This window comes from Meriones unguiculatus, chromosome 6 (genome assembly GCF_030254825.1).
Source record: "Meriones unguiculatus strain TT.TT164.6M chromosome 6, Bangor_MerUng_6.1, whole genome shotgun sequence".
Classification (NCBI taxonomy): Eukaryota; Metazoa; Chordata; class Mammalia; order Rodentia; family Muridae; genus Meriones; species Meriones unguiculatus.
Window position 1 is genome coordinate 120,707,537 of NC_083354.1, and position 15,443 is coordinate 120,722,979.

The 15,443-nt window shown below is 40.6% G+C and overlaps 1 protein-coding gene and 1 pseudogene across 1 annotated transcript in view; one reads left to right on the forward strand and one right to left on the reverse strand.

The window, feature by feature from the left end:
* Ubxn2b (UBX domain protein 2B) overlaps window positions 1-15,443 on the forward strand; it is a 44,254-nt gene that overhangs the window by 11,174 nt on the left and 17,637 nt on the right. The window contains exons 3-7 of the mRNA XM_021664092.2: window positions 1,717-1,867; window positions 5,505-5,588; window positions 6,236-6,345; window positions 14,131-14,268; window positions 14,669-14,830. Coding sequence (XP_021519767.2) covers window positions 1,717-1,867; window positions 5,505-5,588; window positions 6,236-6,345; window positions 14,131-14,268; window positions 14,669-14,830 — 645 coding nt within the window. The remainder of the gene's footprint in view (window positions 1-1,716; window positions 1,868-5,504; window positions 5,589-6,235; window positions 6,346-14,130; window positions 14,269-14,668; window positions 14,831-15,443) is intronic.
* LOC110544748 (microtubule-associated protein RP/EB family member 1-like) lies at window positions 7,010-9,188 on the reverse strand (annotated as a pseudogene).

Genomic DNA, 15,443 nt, shown 5'->3' on the forward strand with positions numbered 1-15,443 from the left:
ACTCAGTACAGGTCATACCTCCTTTACATTCATAAGAACATTTGCCCTGTTTTTGATGTGTTTCCATTTTTACTTTGTACATGCACCTGCAAATTCTCATGTCCTCCTAGGGCCGAGTTAGAAATCAAAACAATTATATGTTGCTTGTCATTTTGCTCTTGTGGTTTTCAGGGTATTATTATGTAGCCCAGGCAGGCCTGGAACTCATTGTCATTCAGGCCATCCTCAAAGAGTCAGTCCTCATGCCTCAGCCTCCCGAGTGTTGAGCTTTCCAGAGTCTGCCAGCAGCACCACACCTGACACGCTGACTTTAAGCCAACTGCTTTGGTTATTTTTTTGTCATCTTGACACAAGCTAGAGCCTCCTGGGAAGAGAGCTCTCGATTGAGAGATTGCTTCCATATGACTGGCCTATGGGCATGTCTCTGGGGCATTTTCTTAATCAATGAATTATGTTGGGTGCTCTAGCCCACAGTGGGAAGTTCCATCCCTGGGCAGCTGGCCCTCTTGTGTATAAGAAAGCATGTTGAGCAAACCATAGAGGGCAACCCAGGAAGCAGCATTTCTCTGCTTCACTTCCCACCCTCAGGTTCCTGGCTTTACTCCCTCAGTAATAGGTAACCTTTAGAATGTAATAAACCTTTTTTCTCCCCCAGTTTGCTTTTGGCCAGTGTTTTAGTAGCAGCAGAGAAGCTAAATAAAACACCATTTTCATTATCTAAAATATTTGATGTAATGTGGTCTATATGTTTAGCTTACAAGAAAAGGTGTGTGATCTATAGAAAAACTTTCAGGACAGTCACCTTCTTTGACAAGTTCACTCATGAGGGCTTGTAGACCACATTCAAAACACAGGCCCTATTTTCTACAGATCATTTTTACATAGCATCGTTTTGAGAATTAAATTAGACCGACTGTGTAATGTGCCTAGCAGGGACCTTAAACCACTACTAAAATCTTAAGCGAGCACCAAAAGTCAGGGACAGAGAGTCATAGAAGACAATGTGAAAGGATAGAGTACAGAAAGAGAAGCTGCAGAACATTATAATTTAGAGGCGGATAAGAAAGGCAGTGAAGTGGAGGTGCAGCCAGGTTGAGCCTCGTGGATCTGTCACTTGTGCTGTCACACAAGTCTCTACACTTATGAGGGCCTGTGTTGGCCCTAATGCCCGACTCCTCAGTGGATTTTGGGTGAGGGTGTTTACACGTTCATTTTGCAGCCGACCCCCATTATTATGTCACATTCATTTAGAAGTCGGGTCAGACTTTAGCTACCACATAGAATAATAGGAAACTATTTGCACTGGGAATTGCAGTGTAGTAGGTCATTTTTAATTCAAGAGTCTCCCAAGAATAAACCTTTGCTGTGTAGCTGTATGGGGTGGGTGAATAGCCTCCGGCAGTTGGCAGAGCTTACCCACAACAGGAGAACCTTGATCTGTGAAAACAGTTCTGTAAGCCGCCACCCAGCGTTGAGGGAGGAAGCAAGGACCCAGTTACCATGTTGGTTGCTGAAATTGTCAAAATCTCCACAAACTCAGAAGGGTACAAACTGTCCCATTTGATCTTTGCCTGAGTTCAATTTTAGGGTTGCATTTCTGAAGAATGCAGAAGTACTTCTTTATGAATAAGTTATCTCATAAGACTATGTAGCTTCTTATTTTAGAGTAATTTATGTCTATTCTGAGTTTTTATTTATGATTTGTGATGTTTAAAGGATTTATTCAGGTGAGCAGGAATATGGTGGATTACATATAGTTCAGCCTCCAACTGGGAAAATCGTGAACGAACTTTTCAAAGAGGCGAGGGAACATGGGGCTGTCCCTCTAAATGAAGCCACGAGATCCTCGAGTGATGACAAACCTAAGGTCAGTGCTGTCTTAAAATTGTGCTGTTTCTGGGAAGTTAAGAGGTACCTGGACATGTGTCTGGGTAGCCTTTCTGATCCTTTTGGCACCCACTGTTGAGATTGACTATCCTTCATGAAACTTTGAGTTTTAGTCTTTATTTGGTAGCAGCTGGAAAACTTCCTTCCTTCAAGCCTTGAGGCCATTTAACATTTCTAAGTTCTCCAATTCTGTTAAAAAAAAAAAAAAAAGTATGGAATTGATTTGGCATGTGGAACAAAGCAAGGTTGTAATTAAAAGTGCATTTGTGATGCAAATGGTAATTAAAAGAATAGCCATTTCTTACATGATCGTACCTGATGATCATGTATTCAGTATAGCAAGATCAAAAAAGATTGTAAGAGCCAGAATACCAGGAAGTCTGCTGTCTCTTCCTAAAAGTGGCTGCATGAACAAAACTGAGACATTAACATGGAAGAGGGAACATTTCATGGGGCCACACCCCTAAGAACTATAGGCACTAAGACTGCTAGAAGAACTAACCCCTCCCAGGGATGAACCTTTTATTGGTTGTCTAATACAGAGTAATCAGCCTTGAAACCATATACATACCACCAACAGAAACATTCAGTAGGAGACATACTGTCTCAGCCCCAGGTGAGGGAAGGGCTTGAAGGAGGGTGAATGCAAGAGTGACGAGGGAAGGAAAGATTAGACCATTTAGTGTTTCATAAGAGATGGGACAGATAGGAAGCCTGTGTCAGTATGGCTTGACTTGCTCTAACAACTTGTGTCTCTTGCAAGCTTTATTTATACACAAAATCATTTCCTCAGAAACTTCCTCAACAAGTCTTCCTTGCTTGCATAAGTTGAAACAAAGCAAGCAAATAGCAAATTTCATAATAAAATTGAATATGATAAAATCAGTTTTCTTCCTTAAGCTTGGGATCCTGAAGCCTTGAGGTTACAAAAATGCTAAACAGGAATGTAGCCACTCCTGATGAGACCCTGATAGACTAGGATCAGAAGGAAGGGGAGGAGGACCTCCCCTATCAGTGGACTTGGGGAGGGGTATGGGTGGAGAAGGGGGGAGAGTGGGATTGGGTGGAGAAGGAGGGAGAGAGCTACAGGGGGGATAAAAACTGAATAAATTGTAATTAATAAAAAAAAATACCAAAAAAATGCTAGACAGGATGACTCTTTGAGTTTTATTCTGTTTCAAGTTGGCATAGAATTAATAGATTAAATTTCATAAAAATATTATTTCATTCCACTTATCTTTTCTTCAGAAGTTCAATCTTTCTGACCCTTTTGATCCTTCCTTTCCCTGTTTTTCTTTTATATTTAAAATAAAACCATCATCCTTTTCTTGGATTCCTAAAATGCTACAATGCTACAATATTAGAAAACATCTTTATCTGACAAGTCTGCTCAAAAGGCAAAAAGTTCACTGAGCCAAAATGCTTTTCTCCGTGCCTTTGTCATGAACCCTTGTTTCAATACGATGTCCATCTTTATTACCATCCTGTAACGGATAGAAGAACATCACAGTTCCTAAAGCTGTTTACTTTGCCTTCAGGAAGGTACCAAGATCTGTCAATAACAGCCTGATCAAAATTTTTCCCTGTCCATGCTAGTTTATTTTTGAAGCTGAGCATTGAAAGCTTAGTGATTCAGTTACAGCTTGTCAGCTTCCAAATTTTCCCTAAGTTTTTCTTAACAATTTTACTCAGATCCTCTATTTCATGCTTACTAATATCATTTAATAATCTAACAGTAAGGCTCAATTTTCTATGAAGACTCAATTTTCTATGAAGACTCAATTTTCTGCATTGCTGTTTTTCCCAGGGAACCACCATTAATTTTATTATATTTTATTAACACTAACTTTTCTATTATTCCAACTCTAGCCTTTGGAGAGAAGCCTTTTTTTTTTTAAACTAAATTTTTATTTTTTTATATTAATCGCAGTTTATTCACTTTGCATCCCAGCTATAGCCCTCTCCCTCATTCCCTTTCCAATCCCACACTCTGACTTCTCCCATGCCCCTCTCCAAGTCCCCTGATAGAGGAGGTCCTCCTCCCCTCTGTTTGACCCTAGCTTATCAGATCTCATCAGGACTGGCTACATTGTCCTCCTCTGTGACTTGGCAAGGCTACCCCCCCCCCCAGGGGGAACTCCACTACTTAGTTCATGTCAGAGACAGTTCCTGTTCCCCTTACTAGGGTACCCACTTGGATACTGAGCTGCCATGGGCTACATCTGAGCAGGGATTCTAGGTTATATCCATGAATGGTCCTTGGTTAGAGTATCGGTCTCAGAAAAGACCCATGGGCCCAGATATTTTGGTTCTGTTGCTGTCCTTGTGGAGCTCCTGTCCTCTCCAGGTCTTACTACTCCCCTTTCTTTCCTAAGATTCCCTGCACTCTGCTCAAAGTTTGGTTATGAGTCTCAGCATCCGCTTTGATACACTGCTGGGTAGAGTCTTTCAGAGGCCCTCTGGTAGGCTCCTGTCCTGTTTCCTGTTTTCTCCTTCTTTTAATGTCCATCCCATTTGTCTTAGTGAGTGAGGATTGATCATCTTACCCAGAGTCGTCCTCCTTGATTAGCTTCTTTAGGTGTACAGATTTTAGTATGTTTATCCTATATTATATGACTAATATCCACTTATAAGTGAGTATATACCATGTGTCTTTCTGTTTCTGGAATACCTCACTTAGGATGATCTTTTTCTAGATCCACCATTTGCCTGCAAATTTCATGATTTCCTTATTTTTAATTTCTGAGTAGTAATCTATTGTGTAAATGTACCACAGTTTCTGTATCCATTCCTCCACTGAGGGATACCTGGGTTGTTTCCAGCTTCTGGCTGTTACAAATGAAGCTGCTACGAACATGACTGAGCACATGTCCTTGTTGTGTACTTGAGCATCTTTTGGATATATGCCTAGGAGTGGTATAGCTGCATCTTGAGGAAGTGTTATTCCTAATTGAGAAAGCACCAGATTGATTTCCAAAGTGGTTGTACCAGTTTACATTCCCACCAGCAATGGAGGAGGGTTCCCCTTTCTACACATCTGGAGAGAGGCCTTTAATAGTAAGAAATAGGCAATAAAGGATCAAACCAAGGCATCCAGGCACTGGAACTTTGTCAAGCAGCGCCGCCAGGATGCTTGGCCTTGCCATTTGCTTGTACATGTATACATATGTGTAACAGTAATAAAAATAGAGGTTCTCAACTTGATAGTGGGAATTTGGGAGGGGCTAGAGAGGGAAAGTGATGCGATTTCTATTTTAATTAAAAACTTAAAAGCCTATCAAATACATATAGAATTGCTTGTTCTAACATTTATGTGTGTGCACATACCTACAACCTGCATGCAGCAGACTGAGGACAACTTGCCAGACTGGGTTCTCTCCACCATGTGGCTTCTGGGGATCAAATGACGTTGTTTCATATTTTCAGTTACTAATGTTTTTATGAAAAGACATTTAACTTCTCACATACACTTCTTTATAACTTAAGGGCTTCATTCCAGTATAGTTTCCTAGTCTATATGAATCTGGCCAATTACTAGTCTTTAATTTTGAAATACATCAAGTATAAGAATAACATTTTGACTATAAATCTTAATGAACTCAACCCATTTATTTCAGTCATTTACAGGTGGAGGATACAGATTGGGCAACTCCTTCTGTAAGCGTTCAGAGTATGTCTATGAAGAAAATCAGCTGCAAGATGTAGGTACAGTCATCAAAATGGTTAAGCATTTGTTTGTAGTTGCTACTATGGTTTTTCCCCTTTCTGAATTAATAGTTGACAGTATAAGTACAGTCACTCATGAGTTTTTGAAGCATGGGTTAATTTTGCTTCCAGCTACAATATTTCTAACTGTCATGCCTTATATTTAGAGATGGATAATTATTTGTGGAAGAAATATATAATTCTTGCAATTTTTTTTCTTAAAAATTATATACTTTCCTAATACAAAATAAATTAAATTTTAAAAACAAATGAAATAGTTATTTCTGTTGACTTTGGAATATTAAAATTATAAACTTTTTAGAGCTTTTTTGAACATCTGCCTTGCCCCTTGGCCTGAATGTTTAAGCTGTGGACTAAAGAGTTTGGATATGAGTGAAGGGTATGAGTCACAGGTTCCAAGCAGTGTTTGTTACTTTTCTCTGGTTGTTTCCTCAGTTAACAGGCTCGGCTCCACCCTTGGGACTTTGATATTTGCAGCTATTAATCAGTGTTTTAAGCTAAAAATAAAGCTAAGTAAACACGTGAACACAAATGCTTAGCTTTGAGCAAAACAAATATATTTTAAGATAAATTAGATAATTTGAAACTTTAAATTTGAAGATGAATTTTTTTTTCCTCAAAGGTTCAGATCTTACTGAAGTTGTGGAGCAATGGTTTCAGTTTAGATGATGGTGAATTGAGACCTTACAACGACCCAACAAATGCTCAGTTTTTGGAATCTGTCAAGAGAGGGTAAGATGAATTATTCTGTTATGTCGGAGGGAACTATTTGGAGTATGTGCATCCGCGTTCCTATGACTGCATATGTACAAGGGCATGTGGAAATCATAGCTCAGCCTCAGGGATTTTCTCACTTGTGTAGAATTCGCCAAATAGGCTCGGCTGGTTGGTCACCGAGCCCCAGGGTCTGTGACCCTAGTGCTGGGGTATAAACATATACCACCTCCTCCAGCCTCTTAATAGGCTCTAAAGAGTGAGCTCAGGGTGTCCTGCTTGTGTGGCAACTGTGTGACCAAGTAGCTTGTCTCCCCGCGCCCTATTTCTTTTTAAAACGGCTCAATAAACACGATTAGCTTTCAAGAATTAGTTACTGAAACATATTACATAATATATAAGTGACTTGGGGGAGGTGAGATGGATCTTTTTGTGGAGTAAGGACACTGGATGAGTTACCTTTTTTTTTTTCTCCTTGAAATACAGAATTGTATTTAAAACTGTTTAAAGTAGAAAAAAAAAACAAAAAAACCTGTCAAAAAACAGGTAGAAAAATAAAATGGAATTTGGGGGCAACAGAGGTCTAAAAGGCCACAAAGGAGAAATATCACCACTGTCCTTGAACAACGGCTAGTTACTTCCTTTTTTTTTGGTATTGTTAGTCACTGAATCTGGATTTGCTCTAAATTCCACAGAGCATGCGCTACATGACAATGTGTCATCAAATACCTGTTTTCTACACACAGCATAAGACAAGCTAGCACCAGAAACAAATCAATACAAACACATCAGGGGCTAAATAATCTCAGTAGTGGGTAACATACATCTTGTAGAATTCTGCCAAATAAAGGAACTGAATAGACTATGGGCAAAGCAAAATGAGGGAGAATTAAGGAATGAAGTATTTAATTATTAATATTTCAGCCACGGTACTATATATTCTGAAATTAAAAAAAATCATTTTAACATTTAGTGACATAGAGAATTTTATCTCCAAAGAGATTAGTGCACTGGCAAAGTATCCGGGTGACAATGGAGAGCTATGAACAGCAGGCACCAAGCACCCTAGCCTCAGAGAGCCCAAGGCGGCGCTGGCCTTGGGCTCCTTTGCCGGAGGTCCAGCATGAACTTGCAGCATGATCACCTGCCTCCTGTATTTACAACGCTCAGCAGCAAGCTTAAGGAGCCAGAGGAGTTCCCAGAGGTCAAGGGGAGCAGAAAGCGTGTTAAATGTAAACAAACTTAAAAGACAGCAGAACAGGGCTCAACGAGCCCACTCAAATCCCAGAGATGTGGGCAGGTCCCAGAAACACAATACGTAGGAACCAGGTTGCTTGTTTTTATAGCTGGGATGTAACTAGTCAGTGACACCAAACAGCTTTACAGAACTTTTCAAACTTCCCTTCTGAGCCAAAGACTACATCTGTGAGAGTCAAGTAGCCTTGAAAGGCCTGTGACCACAGGTTCCAAAGAGTCTAAAGTCTGGCCCTTCTTTCCCAGACACAACGTCGGACACATACAGTCTCCTGTCATGTTATATTTTATATTGTGAAATATGGAAGCATTTTAAATACTCCTTAGGCATTTACTTATTAATTCGTTCTCTGCCAAAATTTCACATTCGCTTAAAATTCAGTTCAGTCTTTACATTTCTGAGGTTTATCGCCTCATGCATTATAAAACCCCCTTCATCAGTCAGTGTGACCACATCCACATAAAGAGCCCCATGTTGGCCTTTCTGTTCCTCTGGTGAACCAACTAGATGTTAATACTGCTCTGCTACAAGGCAACAGCTCCTAACTCAAACTCCTCTGAAAAGGTGAGACTTCTGCCAAGTGCACTTTGAAGAAGGGGTACTTGTTGCGTATGAAAAGAAGCCAGTGAATTCTCTAAGAATAATAAAAGGAGTGTTTAACAGTTAAGCACGATTTAGAGGGAAGACTTGAGATGTTGCTCTGCTGGTCCAGGCTGCTTAACACTCTTCGTGTCCCTCCTGTGGGCCCCTTTCACCGGGTATCAAAAAGCCGCCTTCTGTAGCGCAAAGAATATCTACAGTTCTCTGCAGTCCAGGGTCATTTCCCCCTCGTTCTCCTGGCAAATCAGTTCAACATTCCTCAGCTCTCCTTCTCCAAGTCTTCAACAGTGAGCTTCAACTCTTTGACCTGCTGCATCAGGTCAGCTGCTTCATCGCCCCCATTGCCCACACCACGATTCTTTGGCACCATCCCCGGGCCAGCCTTAGGAGCTGCAGTAGTTCTCTGTGTTGCAATGGGTCTCTGCGGAGCCGAGAGGTTTCTTCGGTTTACTCAGAGCTGGAATGACAAGAGAAGGAGCCACTGCAGTTTCTTGACCTTGTCTGGCAGCTACAGGGTCATACTCTTTTCCATCCTAATTTGCATCCTAATTTGAACCGTTGAACAAATTCAATTGTCCTGAAATTTTCCTTTTACTAATTCATCCATAGGAATTACTTTGTCAACACTCATCCTCCTGAAACCTGCTTGCAGTATTTCGAAGTTCTGAATATATTCACGTTCTGCTTAGCTTGAAATTTCACTTTCTTCAAGGCAATGGAGCCAGGGAAGAGCATGTCCATAAACTGACGGTATGCAGCCCCTGAACACAACTGTTCTGTCAGAGGCAGCTGCAGAGATTCATTGATCCGAGCCAGCATGTCATGTCGGCTCAGGTTGTCACTGGTGACTGAGGTCTAGTACGCATTCACTGCCGTCTTTGGCTCCCAAGGGACCCACATCCACTGTCCGTGCCCAGCTCTGGTTCCGTCTTGGTCTAGTTCAAACAGTCTGACCCCACCCACACACAATCAATGATTTACCTCTTTTAAGTATGATGACAGTATGGGCTTTGCTCCAAAAAATATATTAATGTAATGAGTCAGTCATTGAATAGCTACTTATCCATAAGCCTCTGTCCTTCCTGTTGACAAAACACCATAACCAAGGCAGTTCATAAAAGAAAGCGTTTAATGGGGGCATACAGTTTCGGAGGTTGAGGCAGCGATTATGACTGAGAGCATGGCTGTGCGCGGGCAAGCATAGCACTCAAGCAGTAGCTGAGAGCCTACCTGTGAGCCACAGGCGTAAGGCAGAGGGGGAGAGTCACCAGGAGTAGTCTGGGCTTTAAAACCTCAAAACCTACCCACAGTGACACACCTCCTCCAAAGCAAGACATTCTAATGCTTCCCAAGCAGTTCCACCAACTGGGGACAGTGACCAAGTATTCAAATGAATCAGTGGATGCGTTCTCAAACACCACATACTACTCCCGGCTCCCATAGGCTTAGCCATATCGTAATGCAAAATGCATTTGATCCACCTAAATGTCTTCAGTCTTTTGTAATCTCAGCACTGTTTTAGTCTACATCTCTTCTGAGACTCAAGGAAATCTTTTAACTGTAGCTGTAAAATCAAAAACAAATCATATAATTCCAACCTACAGTGGCACAGGATATATACATGTTTATTTCAAAAGGGAGGAATCAGAACATAGGAAATACTGAACCAAAACGACCAAACCCCAGCAGGGCTAATTCCAAACCCTGTACTTGTATGTGTGACATCAAATGGCTTAGATGGCTTTTTAGAGATCCAGCTCCTTCCAGCTTTGTTGACTCTTAACACTTCTATCTCTTATGCTAGTCCCTTTCTCTGTGTATATAATGCTCTTTGGCAGATCCCCCATGCTTCTGGCATCTTCAACATCTTGGGGTCTCCAAAATAATCCAAGGTTCATTTTTATAGCCTTACACAGTGGCCTCCAGGTTTCTGTACAGGGAATCTCCTGCCACATACCTGTCCTTAGCAGTTTTCCTTAACCCTTTCTTTACTCCTGCTTTCTTTGTAACTGTAAAGCCAGAGCAATATGGCCAAAGCCTTCAAGTTCTGCCTGCTTGGGATGGAACTAGGGTCCCTTCTTTTCTTAATTTATTATAATTCATTCACTTTTTATCCTGGCTGTAGCCCTCCCCCCCCTTTCTCTCCGCCCAATCTCACCTTCCCTCCCTCTTCTCCCATGCCCCTCCCTAAGTCCACTGAGAGGGAAGGTTGTCCTCCCCTTCTTTCTGATGCTAGCCTTTCAGGTCTCATCAGGACTGGCTGCATTGTCTTCCTCTGTAGCCTGGCAAGGCTGTACCCCCAGGGGGAGGTGATCAGAGAGGCTGACACTGCTCCCCTTACTACGGAACTCACTTGGAGACTGATTCTGTGGCCTGAATCCTCTGAGCCAGGGTTTTCGGTCCTTTCCATGCTTGTTCCTTGGTTGAGGTATCAGTCTCTACAGAGCCCCCGGAACCCAGTTTTTGTCTTGTTTGTTTTTGACTGTTGGTCTCCTTTTGGGATTCCTGTCCCCTCCAGGTCTTTCTGTCTCCTCCTTTCATAAGATTCCCGGCACTCTGCCCAAAGTTTGGCTATGAGTCTCAGCCTCTGCTTTGATATCTTGATCAGTAGAGTCTTTCAGAGGTCCTCTGTTAGTAGGCTCCTGTCCTGTTCCCAGGGTCCCTTCTTGAATTACATTTACATAAGCTTTGATTGGCTGCTGTTCCTTAGGCCTTTTTTCTTTTCTTTTTTCTTTTTGGATTCTTCCCTTCCTGCCTTTTTTCTTTCCTTCCTTACAAAAACTTGCTGGATTAGCTGGGTGGGGCCTTCCTAAGGGCACTATTCCCCTTATTTTTTTCTCCTTATCCCTTTCAGCACAAACTGACTCCAACATTAAACATCCTTTGCCAAAATATCACAAGGTTCTAGCCCAGTTACCAATATCGTTCCCCTTAGAAATCTCTTGAGCTGGGAGTAGATAGTCCCCATTCCTCTCAGCATTATTGTCAACTAAGCTCCTACTGGCATGACCCACTATGTTCTACTTAACAGCGATCAACCACTTTCCTAGTCCAAGCCCCACAGTCTTCATGTTCCTCAAAAAAACAAAAAGCTCTGGATGTCCAGGCCTGTCACAGCAGTACCCCACTCTGCTGTGGAATAAAGGCATAAGGGTGTGATGATTGGGAGATTAAATAGCAGGAGGAGTTCATAAAGAAATTGAAAGTGGAGCCTTTTTAATGCATCATGCCCAAGGAGAGCGGCTAAAGTGAGCTGGGGATAAAACTGCAACAACAAAGGCACTCTGAAGGAAAGATACTGTAGAAATTGAGTTATTTGGTGTGTGTTTTTAATTTAAATTTTGCATAGATATTAAAAGATTACCAAACAAAGGCAAGAAATGCTTATCGGAGAGCTGAGATCATTAGTGGCAAGTACTTGTATATAACAGCTAGGACAGTGTTATGCAGTTGAAAACTAAGCAACTAGGTGGAACTATAAAGGTAATATATGAAAACCAACATTGCTGTTCAACTTTATACTCTTACTTCGAGGTGATTGAAGAAAATGTTAATTATTTGCTAATTTGCTAAATCTTCAGACATGTAAGGACATTCAGTGGGCTTATACAATATCAAGTACAAATAGTGAGCAAAGTCTTTTTCTAGAAGAATATTAGTTTCAGGTTCTCAACTAGCTTCGATCTGGTCACTCTATCTTAAAATATTTGGTATTACCGTCTTTTTACTGTCTTATAAGAGCAATTGTTAGGTAGTATAATTCGCTTATACACATTACTTCCTGCCATAATGATACAGTCTACCATATATATTAAATGTAGAAAAGTAATTTTTTATAAATCAAAAATACCTATCAATTATATTTATATTACTACTTTAATATAAATGTATATTTCAATTTATACATGCCTACTTCATCAGTCTAGAATCTCTTTGTAAATGTAACAAACAAGAAATTACCATAATGAAGTGTGAGGAGTTGTCAGCTTAATTACAGTAAGTGCCATTCATTCAAGGACTTGGTAGAGTTCCAGAGTATTTTAAATGTAAGTATATCCCTGGAAATTGCCAAGTATGTTAAATACAAAATAAAAAACCTCCAAAAGTGCTTTATGTTTTTTTTTTAATAGAACAGAAGTAGACTTAGGTTCAGACATTATAAAGAGGCAAGTTGTTACCCATGTGAGTCTCTGATGTGTACTGATCCTATGTAACTGATACTATCCTCAGTATATAAGACCAGTCTTCCATAGCTGTGCATTCCTGAGCCTCTGCCCTTGGCACTGAAGTGTGGTGTTCACCAGTGACTTGAGAATCCAAAACACCTTTATCAATTTCTATCTTCTTCCAGGATGGAGTTAAAAATAAATATTTGCAGTCAGGTATGATGATTTTGTGTCCTCACAAGTCTTTGTAGAAGACACAATCTCTCTGTAGTGCAGAACCTTTTAATTTTATGCAGTGAAAAGCTGTGAAGAATGAAGGACGCTTACTGTTGGTGGGAGTATAAACCTATGCAGTCACCAAGGAAATCTATATAGAGATTTCTCCAGACTGAAAATAGGACTGCCTACCATGTGACACATACGATCCCTGAATATTTACCTAAAGAACTCTTAAGGCAGTATATCTTGTAATAATTGAAATACTTGTAAATCTGTGTACACTGTTCACAGTAGTCCAGAGATGGGACCAGCCTAGATGTTCATCAACAGATGGATGGATTAAGAATGTGGTAAACAAATATAGAAAATGTAATTCTATGAACTGTTAGTATCAGCCAGACCCAAATACCATGTGTTTCTCTTATATGCATCATCTATGGGTGGATTGTAAATGTTTGTGTTTATAGGAGTATACAGATCATGAAGCTAGAAAGCGGATCGTGAGAAGGGAAGAAGAGATTAATCACTACACAAGAAATGAAAGTAGAGGGAGGTTGTAGTGAAGAAGGGCGTGGAGGAGCACAGCGGGTGAGAAATATACAGTGACCTGTGTGTGCAGATGCCATAATGAAGTCTATTACTTCATATACTAAACTGAAGCAAATCTTAAATTTAAAACAGGAAAAAAAGGCATCTATTATGGCCATCTCTCACAGCCCCTGTCCCTCGCGCTGAGACATGGCAGTGCTCACCAGTCCCCTGACACCCAGAAAACCCACACATCAGTGTGCATAGCTTCCCCCAGGAGCGTTAGAAATAAATATTGGCAGACCCCAACTCCTCAGAGTCGACGGGATTGCTGTGAGTTTACAGCTAGCCTTATCTAGTGAATTCGAGCCTAGCCTAAGCCACAGTACAAGAGCTGGTTGTTGTGTCTTTCGAGACAGGGTTTCTCTGTAGTCTAGGCTGTCCTGGCCTCACTTTGTAGACCAGGCTAGCCTCAAACTCATAGTGGTCTGCCTGCCTCTGCCTTCCAGAGTGCTGGGATTAAATACATGCATCTCTGTGCCAGGCATAAGACCCTGTTTCAAAGGAAAAAAAAAAAAAAATACTTCTAAACTTAGGAATTTTTGTGCTAATTTAAAGATCAGTTGTCTTATAATTTGACTTTCTAAAATATACCGTCAGGTCCTTGTGACAAGCAAAACATTGTTTTAAAAGTCACTAAGGAACAGTAATGAGCTAGGAGAGATGGCTCAATACTGGCTGCTTTTCCAGGAGACCAGAGTTTCCTTCCCAGCATTCAAATGGCATTGTACAACCATCCGTAACTCCAGTCCCAGGAACTTCATCCTCCAGTAGCACCATGTATGTACGGGCTACCTAGGCATACATAGGAAACACTTCTGCAAAGAAATCTGAAAGTAAAAGTGTGAGGTAATCTCATGAGACCTATAATTACCCTAGAAATTTTTAGTTGGCATATAGATCACGATTTAATTGTTATCTCAGTGGAGTGGTGTGATTCTTAACCTTCACTAAAACCCTCCCTCTCCTTTTAAGAGAGATCCCCCTGGAGCTTCAGCGACTGGTCCATGGCAGCCAAGTGAACCTGGATATGGAGGATCATCAAGATCAAGAGTACATAAAACCCAGATTGCGGTTCAAGGCGTTTAGTGGAGAAGGGCAAAAGCTTGGAAGGTAAAATTCCTCTAGTGATGTTCTTTCTCAAATATATCTAGTTATGATTGGGATTTGAAATGTTTTCTTGATACTCTTGGGCATTCTGACATTAACTCTGGTTTCTGATTTCTCTCTGAACTGTATGGCAAGTAGTGTGAGGAAGACTCAGGTATGAAGTTAGAAGAAATGCAGCTAGGTTTCTGAGAGATCTGGGATCAATAAGTAGGAAGCATAGACTCTATACTAATTTTAATATCCTTAAGGAGGCCACGTGAAGTAGAGAAAGCTGGAAGGAACTGAGTTTGGAAGTCCTCTGCAGGATCATGGCACATTTGACTAGAGAACTTAGCTACCTTCACTGTGTCCTCTGTTCTACATACTCAGTTTGTGTTCTTATTCTTAAACTCATCTTTCTTAGCCTTACACCTGAAATAGTCAGTACTCCTTCCTCCCCAGAAGAAGAGGATAAATCAATACTTAATGCAGCTGTTCTTATTGATGATTCAGTGCCCACCACAAAAATCCAGATCCGTTTAGCAGATGGAAGTCGCCTGATACAGAGGTTCAACAGCACACACCGGTAAGCTGCCCACCAGTAGGGGGCCCCGGGTTCTATACTCTTCCTTCACAGAAATCTGTACAAAGCATATGAATAGATGAAGTTGTTGACATTTTTAAAGGAAGCTTTTGACAGAAGAATATCTAAAAGGATAGTAACTACCTACAATAAATAGGTGTTAATATTTGTGAAGTATACAGTTAGTTCAAGTTCAGACAACTCAAAGATAAGAGTTTTGTAGTCTTGTGACCAAAACTACATCTAGTGGACTGAGCTTTAAGATGGTAAAATTCCACTGGGATTTTAAAATATTGATAATTCTAAGCTAGGCATGATTGTACTCACCTGCCATCCTATCATTTGGAAGCTCAAAGCAAGAGGATTACAAGCTTGAACTAAGTCTAATCTACATGACAAGACATTGTCTCAAACAAAAAGTTTATGAAATTTTAATCAGAACTTTCTATATAGCAACTTCATAATGTAAATGCATGGCATAAGTAGTTTGTGTTCTAGTACACTATCTCTAATAGACTGCTTCATTGTCTCTTTAATATTCAATATATTTCCCTGCACATAAGATTATAATGTGCATTTATAGTCTTAGTTATGTTACTGGGTATATGTGAGAATG